The 11,593-nt window shown below is 37.7% G+C and overlaps 1 protein-coding gene across 1 annotated transcript; it reads left to right on the top strand.

Annotated features, from left to right (window-relative positions):
* The first annotated feature begins 3,559 nt into the window (after positions 1–3,559).
* LOC132904078 (uncharacterized) lies at positions 3,560–4,534 on the top strand. Its single transcript, XM_060954006.1, has 3 exons — positions 3,560–3,772; positions 3,856–4,050; positions 4,448–4,534. Exons 1-3 carry the CDS (start codon positions 3,560–3,562, stop codon positions 4,532–4,534), a joined length of 495 nt encoding a protein of 164 aa, XP_060809989.1.
* Positions 4,535–11,593: the final 7,059 nt, after the last annotated feature.

The following is an 11,593-nucleotide window of genomic DNA, read 5'->3' as shown; positions in this document are numbered from 1 at the left end:
CGTCAGAGCAGACATTTGACGAGTAAATCATTCATCCTTAATCCACTTTCAGACTCTTTCAAATCTGTCAAACAACTATCCATAAATAGGTTGAACAGCCTCGGTGACGCAACACATCCCTGCCTAACACCTTTCTCAATCTTAAACCACTCAGTGTGCGCTCCGTTTATCCTGACACAAGCACTCGAATCCTCATATAAGGATTTCAGTGCTCGTATCAAGAGACTGCTCACCCCATGCATAGAAAGTGCTGACCACAATTCATTCCTCTCAACTCTGTCATAGGCCTTTTCCAAATCCACGAATGTGCAATAGACTTTTTGACTCTTGGCCAAAAACTTTTCGGCTATGCACCGCAAAGAAAACACCTGATCAGTACATCCCATTCCCTTTCGAAATCCCGCTTGAGCATCCCATATTTTGTCATCAGTTTCATTCCTGACTCTATTAATCAATACCTTAGCATACAATTTGCCGACGACGCTAAGCAGGCTTATACCACGATAATTTTTGCAGTCCAGCTGTGACCCTTTTCCTTTGTAAAGTGGCACGATAACAGCCTTACACCAATCTTTTGGTACTCGGCCGCTTCTCCAACACAAATTGAAAAGGCAGTACAACTGTCTAGCTACGACGCCTTTTCCTGCTTTAAGCATCTCGAACGACACTCTATCATACCCGGCAGCCTTACCCGCTTTCATACTCTTAAGTGCTTCCACAATTTCAAACATTTCAATTTCGCCTTCCATCTCATTCTCTTTTTCTTCGCTATAGCAGAACTCTTTCTTATTTTCTTCCTTTTTTTCAAATAAACTCTCAAAATAGTCCTTCCATATCTTTAGCACACATTCTTCTCCTTTCACAACGCTACCATCCTGGCATCTGATCCTAGTCAGCTCTCTGGTTATAGTTTTTCCTCGGGCTGACCTTACGGATTTCCAGAATACTTTCAGATTTGACTGAAAGTCTTCTGATAGCCTTTTATCGAAATCCTCTTTATACTCTTCTTTCTTTCTAATCACAGCTTTCTTAACCAAATCTTTCATTTTTTTATATTCCTTACGTGCTTCATTCACATCCTCATCTATAACCTCTTGCATTCTTAAGTTAGCTTTTGCTGCTAACAAATCCAGCCATGCTTTCTTCTTTAATCGCACAAGTTCTTGCACATCTTTACTCATCCACGCATTTTTGTGATTTTTCCCTTTCCTTCTTCTACTTACACCACACACTTCAACAGCTACTTTCACAATTCTTTCTTTAAATTCTTTCTTTAAATAATAGTTTAAATATTTTAAATAATTTTAATGAATATTTTTTTGACTGATCCAGATGAAAAACTTGATAAATTTTATGGTGATATAATTGATGTACTGCAATCATCGGCTGAGCAAGCCTATTGCAAGCCTTACATTAATAGTAAAAAAGTGGTCGGTTGGAACTTACACGTTAGGGACAAACATGTAAAGGCTCGTCAGACTTTTGGCGATTTGGTGTTCAATGGCAGGCCGTGCTCGGGGTACTACTATGAAACTATGAGTGCTGCGCGCAGGGATTTTAAGTATGCTTTGAAATATGTACAAAATAATCAAGAAAAAATAGTAATGAACATGCTGGCTCAACAGCATACTAGTAGTAATAATTTTGTGAAATTTTGGAAAGAAGTTAAAAAATTAAATCCTAAAAGTAGTCTACCAAATGAAATTGAATCTGAATCTGATAAGAAATGTATTGCTAACCTATTCAGCAAACATTTTAATAAAAATACATGTAATAGGTCTGAAAATAATAGTCATGTCAGAAAAATTAATGGTTATCAGGGCGGGGAGAACTGTCGTGTGACTGTTGAACAGATCGCTCATATACTAAGATATATGAAAAGGGGCAAGTCTCCCGGCCATGATGGCCTTAGTATAGAACATTTATTATATGCTGGTCCTTATGGTTGTGAAGTCGTGGCGCTGTTTTATAGTCTCTGCTTGCAGCATTCATACCTGCCGAGTGAGCTCACTCGCACACTTGTTGTGCCCATACCTAAGAACAAGACGGGTGATATCTCGAGCATTACTAACTACCGCCCCATCTCACTAGCAACTATAATGGCCAAGGTACTTGATCGACTAATACAGAACCAAATAAGTGCAAGTCTGAAAATTGATGACGGCCAATTTGGGTTTCGACCCCATTTATCGACTGATGCCGCAATTTTTTCACTAAAGCAAGTCGTTAAATACTATAAAAAACGTGGCACTACTGTTTACACGTGTTTTCTTGATCTAAGTTGTGCATTTGATACAATAAGTCACGATTTACTTTGGAAGAAGATGCGCGAGGTAGATATTGACCCTAGAACTGTTGACCTCTTAGCGCAGTGGTATCGTAGTCAATCTAACAATGTAAAATGGGGTAACGAAACATCTGATTCGTACAGGTTGTCGTGTGGTGTGCGGCAGGGTGGACTTACTTCTCCTGATCTATTCAACCTTTATGTAAATGACCTTATTGTGGAGCTGAGTAGCACCCGGGTCGGACTCAGAGTTGACGACAGATATGTCAACAACTTGAGTTACGCAGACGACATGGTGTTGCTCAGGCCCTCAATTAAGGGCCTGCAAAAACTAATACACATATGTGAAGACTATGCTAAAAGTCATAATCTCAGATTTAATGTCAAAAAAACAGAGATGCTGGTGTTTAGATCGGGTAAGGGGCCCGATTCAGTTCCTGCCCTGACTTTGAATGGGCAGCCTGTGAAAATTTCTAAATCGTTTAGGTACCTTGGCCATGTACTCTCGTCGACTTTAAAGGACGATGAAGACATAGAACGACAGCGTAGATCCCTTTGCGTCGTTGGCAACATGATCGCTAGAAAATTTTTCAAAGCGTCGTACAACGTAAAAATAACTCTCTTCAGATCTTTCTGTCAGTCCTTTTATACTTGTCAGCTGTGGACAAACTACACGCAAAAAGCTTATGACGGTTTAAGAGTAGCGTATAATAACATCTTTAGACACCTGCAGGCTTACTCTCGAACTCAAGCTCAATCTCAATTCTGTCGCAATCCAATTCCAATCGCAATTTAGTTTGGTACTCTTGAAATCATTAATCTTGAGATTGAGTTGGTATTGCGTTTGTGTCATTATTGTGTTTTCCTTGGCGATTCTACTAAACGTCAATATGACAGTGACATACATCACCCTGTCTACGACAGAAATAGAATGAATGAATGAATGAAAACTTTGATAAACAATATTAAATTTAAGTAATTTTCAAGAAAATAATTCATTTTAATTGTTATTTTTATTAACAATGCTTATTTCTTACTAATAAATAACTTTTAGGCAAAAAATAATCAAATTGAATGTTTCAAACGGTGTATTTGGCTGTATGAGTATTTTCTTGTGCCTCTATATAAAACGTTCACCAACAATTTAAAACTATCGTTTAAAATGTTTAGTTTGGCGCTCATAAGGTAAGTAATTTTTTCACTTATTAAAGTATTATTATAAAACGATTTTCACTAGTACACAAGTGATCTTCAAGCAAAAAAATGTTAGTAATGCTGTCTCATACTATTACAGAAATGGCAAACAGACCCACACAGAACCAAATGGCGGCGTTAGTGGAGTTCCTGGAGCGAAATCCAGGAATTGCGCGAGGCCTTCTGCGAACGCAGCAGGCCAAACAAGAAATCCGCAAAAAGTGGCAGGAGTTCGCGGAGTCCACTAACGCCTTGGGTGGGATAATAAAAGATGGGCAGGCTTGGGCTGAGGTAAGCTAGCATTAAATCAGATTTATTATATTAGTTCATGCATATATACTAAATCATAATGATTTCCTTTTTATGCATTTCAGTATTGGACTGAAAAAAAGTCGGCTCTTAAGAAGATCTGCCAACAAAGGGCTCAGTCCATGAGGCGCACCGGATGTGGGGTAGATGTGGTGCCGGAACTATCTTTGTTGGAACTGCGCCTAGTGGCAGTCATGGGTGGGGACTCATTTGCCACGGGCACAAGGGGAATAGCAGTAGACCCCTTTCCCCAAAGTAATGTAAGTAAAATAATATAAAAAGTTAAAAAAAAATTGTTTATTCAGAAACCAAGAATTGACGTCAGTAATTTACTTAAAACTAAGTTTACTACCGCTTCCAAAGCGCAAGTGAAGAAGAAGCGGCGCAACAAACTTCACTGCTGCATTTTCTACAACGACGTCAATTAACTTACAAACATTATATTAAGTATATTGGCTATAGATTATTCTAACACGCTTAATGAAATAATAGTGTACAGTTAAAATTACATGAATTAAGTCTATGATCAGTAAAATAATATTAACAAAATTGAACTCTGAACTAAAAAATATTATTGAATAATAATAAGTGACATTCATCGATATAATTCAGTTAAGTGATTTTATAATAACTTTAATTTTTTTGTTCCTTTTACAGTCTAGCCCCTCCATCTTGCCATCCACCACTGATGCAGCTTTACCAATTCTGCAGCTGCCTTCCACCTCTGCCGCTGTTGTACCATAAGCTCTGGAACAAAATTTTCCAATGGAAGCAGAGTTTCAGGTGGAACATGACGAGCAGCCAGGCGAAACAAATACTGCGCCTCCTTCAGGTAGGCATTATATTTTTATTTATTTTAAAACTAGATGTTGCCCCGCGGCTTCACCTGCGACCTTATGTATGATGTTGTTTGTATTAAAATGAGACCTCCAAATGAGTAAAGTTGGACTAATTTCTTTATCCTTTTTAGGAAGTCGCTGCGCGCCACGACTAGCTCAACAAAATCGCCAGAACCGGTGAGTTTCTTTTCGTTCTCACAAGTTCGGCGATTTGAAGAGATCGAGTCGAGGCGCGTCGAAGCGGAGATGCTGCATGCGCAGGCCTTGGCCCAGTTTGCTGCTGCGGTCTCTGACTCGGGCGCACGGGTCGCGGCTGCGCTCTCTGACTCGGGCGCAGGGGTCGCGGCTGCTTTATTGGATGTTGCTGCAGCAATAAGAAATGAAAATAATGAAAGACGAACGAACGAATAGTTAGACTATAAATATACCTAATTAAATAATTTAATATTTTTTTATATTTTTTTAATATTCCCGGCACCAATACAAAAAAGAATAGGACCACTCCATTTCTTTCCCATGGATGTCGTAAAAAGCGACTTACGACATACTTGTGATTCTTTTTTAGGCGATGGGCTAGCAATCTGTCACTATTTGGATCTCAATTCCATCATTAAGCCGAGTAGCTGAGTGTGGCCATTCAGTCTTTTCGGGACTTTTGGCTCTGTCTACCCCGTAAGGAATATAGACGTGACTTTATGTATGTATGTATGTAGATTATATTAATATATAAATGAAATGCGTCCTGTCATGCTGCATACACAACCGGTGTATGTAAACAGCCTTTACTCCTGAGATGATATTGCAATACATCAAACACGGGCTGCCCACAATTGTCGCACGAGGTTTGCTCTAGCTTCTATACCCCTTTGCAGCTCTATAGAAGCTCCACCTCTCTCTTGCTGTGCAGGTTCTAAAACAAATCTCGGTATGCTGATGTTGTCAGTGTTCTCATCTTCCATTATTAAATGAGCCCGGTTACACATATTGTGGAGCACGCAGCAAGCATTTATGATTTTTGCTGCAACATCAGGGTGGTAATGTAATACTCTATGCCCCAACAAACATCTCCAACGATTTTTGAGCACTCCAATAGTTCGCTCAACTGTGTTGCATGCTGTCACATGTATTTATGCAGGATTGTCGGGTGATTCAATGCTGCTGTCACATCCCTCAATGCCCGAGATACTGATATCTGCGACATGGGAGTACCTAGTGAACATCCTACTAGGCGTTGGTAGCTGCCAGTTGCATAGAATGAAAGTGCTACTAGTATCTGTAGACCAAAACCAATTAATTAAGCAATTAGGTACTTTTGCAAACTTGTTTTTATCACAAACTAACACAAAGTACTCACATAATTTAAAACAAAATTACCTTGTATTTTGTACTGACATCACTTCTTCTTTTAGGAGCTTGCATCAAGGGTTTAAGCTCTTGATATAATTAATGGAACAATGTCTTGGTGACACGATAATTTCGCTTAAATTCGTCATCACTCATAGCAAGTGCCTAATCGGCGGCAAATCCTTTCTACAGGCATCATTGAAAATTACACTTTGCAACACCAAACGAGCCATTGTATGCACTTTTTTACAAGTAAAATGTATACGCAATTTTCACAAAGTTACTATTTCCTTATTGTGATTATCACAATAAATATCCAAGAATAACACAAGTTCAACGCAATGTCGAGCTGTCAAAATGGCTTCAAGAGTACCGAATTCTTAAGTTCTAGAACATAATCTCAATATTAATTAGTTCACTCAATATCCGCCCGATTTCGCCCCAATGTGGCGCTAGTGTGAAATTCAAGAGTGCCAAATGACGTTTCTTGCATTGAGATTGGCATTGTGTATTGGCATTGCGAGTCGAGAGTAAGCCTGCTGATGGGCTTTAAACCTTGGTGTAGCGCTTCCGGGATGTTTGCCGAAGCTCGGATAAATTCATTCAACGCTATCCACCGTCATCGTATTGCTGGCTTTATGTCCAGAATGACGACCAGCAATAACTGCATTTCGAGAGGACTGGCAGAGGGACTGGTATCCACCGACACTTACCGACATTGGCTGGCTATAGCTGTTGTGAAATCGTGGTGATCCAGTCAGGCACCCCCGGCGTTATGACATTTTACACTTCCATTCTTCGAGCGTATAGCTCTCGCGACTCCACTCTGACCGGCCGGTTAAGGCAAGCCAGAGGTAGGGGTCCTATCCCTCATCGGTTTCCACTCCGACCTTGGCGAAGGAAGATCGGAGACGAGGAACAGGGCACTCCCCTGGGAGCACTCAGGTCCGTGGGGTCGCTACTCCCCAACAGCTCGCCACAAGCTGCCCTGCGGAGGTATTATTATTATGTTTCTCCGCTTGGATTTCAGGGGTCTATACACCCCGGATTTTTTAGAGGCTTGCGTGGGGATATAAATCCAACACGTAGAGGCCCTTTGGAGAAGTTGATGTTATGTTGTTCTCCTGCCAAAACCCGTTCCCGGCCATATCAATAGACGATATGTCCATGAACGGGTCTCGGCAGGAGGTGGATCTATTACAAAATAAGGAAAAGGATTATGGGTTATGGAGTTGACGTTTGGATGGATTTAAACTGGGCTATTGCTGGAGAAGTTCGGACACTTGCCATAATCATGAATACCTGACTATTATGTGGCAGGTGGTGACTCGCCACTCACTAAATGGCCCCTCAAATCAGTCACCATGATTGGCAACAAAGGGGCAACATCGGCGTGGGTGGCTAAGGATGTCGAGAGGTGATACAGCGGGGCGTGAAATCGTGGTGATCCAGTCTGGCACCCCCGGCGTTATGACATTTTACACTTCCATCCTTCGAGCGTATAGCTCTCGCGACTCCACTCTGACCGCCCGTTCAGGCAAGCCAGAGGTAGGGGTCCTGTCCCTCATCGGTTTCCACTCCGACCTTGGCGAAGGAAGATCGGAGGCGAGGAACAGGGCACTCCCCTGGGAGCACTCAGGTCCGTGGGGTCGCTACTCCCCAACAGCTCGCCACAAGCTGCCCCGCGGAGACTGATTGCACTGGGAAGGTGACCCAGGGGGCGATGGGGTCGTCACGTCCCTACGCCTTTTTATTATTATTATTATTATAATTATTCAGATTATCCGATAGAACTTAAATATCGCATACAGAAATCGCAAATTGACGTTAGAAATAATTTGCAGGAAAGTAAAGTGACCAGAAAATATAGATACGAGTATGATAGCTATATTAAACCAATCAAGTATAATAAAGGAGACTTAGTAATGTTAAAAAATTAAAATAGAAATAAGCTAGACCCGGTATATATTGGACCATATAAAGTAGTTAAGGATCCCAATGTAACCATTGATTATAAGGGAAAAAATGTCTAAATACAAATTAGGTTTTATCTAAAGTTTTTTTTTACTACACGTAGATTAAGTTAAGAAAGAAAAATACTTATAATTTTTTTTCTTTTCTGTAAAGGGGAGATGTAGTAGGTAGGTACATCAAAGGAATGTTACAAGAGCTTATTAAAAATATAAATTAAATATTCTATTTCTGTCGGCATTATAATGTCAATTTGTTACAATAAATAAAAAAATAAAAAAAAATACTTCATATTTGTCAATATTTGATTTCAAGAAAATAAAATAATCCATACATATAATAAAACTGTAACTGAACATTGTCTGTACATTGAAGATATTTAAGAAAAAATATTGTAAGGGGTCTTTTTAGGGTCAATAGAAGCCAAAACATTTTTTTTTTTAATTTTTGTCTGTCTGTCTGTCTGTCTGTCTGTCCGTCTGTCTGTCTGTATGTTTGTACGCGCATCACGCAAAATCTACATAACGGATCTGAACGAAATTCGGCACAGATATAGTTAGTAACCTGGATTAGAATATAAGCTACTTTTTATCCTGAAATTCTATACCAAGGGGATGAAATAGGGGGTGCAAGTTTGTTTGGAACTTCGTCATTTTTGAATCGATATAAAAATCTATAAATAATTAATTATCATATTTATTATGATTGAAAAAATAGCATTTTATTGATTAAATTAATTATGCTTTGTTTATTTATTTAGTTCCCGTGGTTTAGATATTTATTTTTTGCCCACCCGATACGAGATGGCGCCTCATGAGAATTTAAGAAATAACACAATTGTAGCCGCTGGCAAAATTTTTAATCCATACATATAATAAAACTGTAACTGAACATTGTCTGTACATTGAAGATATTTAAGAAAAAATATTGTAAGGGGTCTTTTTAGGGTCAATAGAAGCCAAAACATTTTTTTTTTTAATTTTTGTCTGTCTGTCTGTCTGTCTGTCCGTCTGTCTGTCTGTATGTTTGTACGCGCATCACGCAAAATCTACCGAACGGATCTGAACGAAATTCGGCACAGATATAGTTAGTAACCTGGATTAGAATATAGGCTACTTTTTATCCTGAAATTCTATACCAAGGGGATGAAATAGGGGGTGCAAGTTTGTTTGGAACTTCGTCATTTTTGAATCGATATAAAAATCTATAAATAATTAATTATCATATTTATTATGATTGAAAAAATAGCATTTTATTGATTAAATTAATTATGCTTTGTTTATTTATTTAGTTCCCGTGGTTTAGATATTTATTTTTTGCCCACCCGATACGAGATGACGCCTCATGAGAATTTAAGAAATAACACAATTGTAGCCGCTGGCAAAATTTTTAATCCATACATATAATAAAACTGTAACTGAACATTGTCTGTACATTGAAGATATTTAAGAAAAAATATTGTAAGGGGTCTTTTTAGGGTCAATAGAAGCCAAAACATTTTTTTTTTTAATTTTTGTCTGTCTGTCTGTCTGTCCGTCTGTCTGTCTGTATGTTTGTACGCGCATCACGCAAAATCTACCGAACGGATCTGAACGAAATTCGGCACAGATATAGTTAGTAACCTGGATTAGAATATAAGCTACTTTTTATCCTGAAATTCTATACCAAGGGGATGAAATAGGGGGTGCAAGTTTGTTTGGAACTTCGTCATTTTTGAATCGATATAAAAATCTATAAATAATTAATTATCATATTTATTATGATTGAAAAAATAGCATTTTATTGATTAAATTAATTATGCTTTGTTTATTTATTTAGTTCCCGTGGTTTAGATATTTATTTTTTGCCCACCCGATACGAGATGGCGCCTCATGAGAATTTAAGAAATAACACAATTGTAGCCGCTGGCAAAATTTTTAATCCATACATATAATAAAACTGTAACTGAACATTGTCTGTACATTGAAGATATTTAAGAAAAAATATTGTAAGGGGTCTTTTTAGGGTCAATAGAAGCCAAAACATTTTTTTTTTAAATTTTTGTCTGTCTGTCTGTCTGTCTGTCCGTCTGTCTGTCTGTATGTTTGTACGCGCATCACGCAAAATCTACCGAACGGATCTGAACGAAATTCGGCACAGATATAGTTAGTAACCTGGATTAGAATATAGGCTACTTTTTATCCTGAAATTCTATACCAAGGGGATGAAATAGGGGGTGCAAGTTTGTTTGGAACTTCGTCATTTTTGAATCGATATAAAAATCTATAAATAATTAATTATCATATTTATTATGATTGAAAAAATAGCATTTTATTGATTAAATTAATTATGCTTTGTTTATTTATTTAGTTCCCGTGGTTTAGATATTTATTTTTTGCCCACCCGATACGAGATGACGCCTCATGAGAATTTAAGAAATAACACAATTGTAGCCGCTGGCAAAATTTTTAATCCATACATATAATAAAACTGTAACTGAACATTGTCTGTACATTGAAGATATTTAAGAAAAAATATTGTAAGGGGTCTTTTTAGGGTCAATAGAAGCCAAAACATTTTTTTTTTTAATTTTTGTCTGTCTGTCTGTCTGTCTGTCTGTCCGTCTGTCTGTCTGTATGTTTGTACGCGCATCACGCAAAATCTACCGAACGGATCTGAACGAAATTCGGCACAGATATAGTTAGTAACCTGGATTAGAATATAAGCTACTTTTTATCCTGAAATTCTATACCAAGGGGATGAAATAGGGGGTGCAAGTTTGTTTGGAACTTCGTCATTTTTGAATCGATATAAAAATCTATAAATAATTAATTATCATATTTATTATGATTGAAAAAATAGCATTTTATTGATTAAATTAATTATGCTTTGTTTATTTATTTAGTTCCCGTGGTTTAGATATTTATTTTTTGCCCACCCGATACGAGATGGCGCCTCATGAGAATTTAAGAAATAACACAATTGTAGCCGCTGGCAAAATTTTTAATCCATACATATAATAAAACTGTAACTGAACATTGTCTGTACATTGAAGATATTTAAGAAAAAATATTGTAAGGGGTCTTTTTAGGGTCAATAGAAGCCAAAACATTTTTTTTTTTAATTTTTGTCTGTCTGTCTGTCTGTCTGTCCGTCTGTCTGTCTGTATGTTTGTACGCGCATCACGCAAAATCTACCGAACGGATCTGAACGAAATTCGGCACAGATATAGTTAGTAACCTGGATTAGAATACAGGCTACTTTTTATCTTGAAATTCTATACCAAGGGGATGAAATAGGGGGTGCAAGTTTGTTTGGAACTTCGTCATTTTTGAATCGATATAAAAATCTATAAATAATTAATTATCATATTTATTATGATTGAAAAAATAGCATTTTATTGATTAAATTAATTATGCTTTGTTTATTTATTTAGTTCCCGTGGTTTAGATATTTATTTTTTGCCCACCCGATACGAGATGACGCCTCATGAGAATTTAAGAAATAACACAATTGTAGCCGCTGGCAAAATTTTTAATTAATTATATAATTAAAACTTCTTTTATTCATTGATTTAGTTTCGCCAGCACTTACTGTTTCACCACATCTTTGAGAAGAATTTTTTTTTATGTAGGTAGGGTTTGACGCGCCCCGCATAGGCGACGGTTGC

The sequence above is a fragment of the Amyelois transitella genome, chromosome W (genome assembly GCF_032362555.1).
Source record: "Amyelois transitella isolate CPQ chromosome W, ilAmyTran1.1, whole genome shotgun sequence".
NCBI lineage: Eukaryota > Metazoa > Arthropoda > Insecta > Lepidoptera > Pyralidae > Amyelois > Amyelois transitella.
The sequence above is the reverse complement of the archived record's forward strand: the minus strand, read 5'-3'. Positions and strand labels throughout refer to the sequence as shown.

Bases quoted from the DNA above. Each gene is read 5' to 3' on its own strand.
- LOC132904078 (XM_060954006.1), top strand. From the start codon at position 3,560: ATGCTGTCTCATACTATTACAGAAATGGCAAACAGACCCACACAGAAC. The intron at 3,773-3,855 runs GTAAGCTAGCAT...TATGCATTTCAG, and splicing joins ATGGGCAGGCTTGGGCTGAG to TATTGGACTGAAAAAAAGTC. The intron at 4,051-4,447 runs GTAAGTAAAATA...TTCCTTTTACAG, and splicing joins ACCCCTTTCCCCAAAGTAAT to TCTAGCCCCTCCATCTTGCC.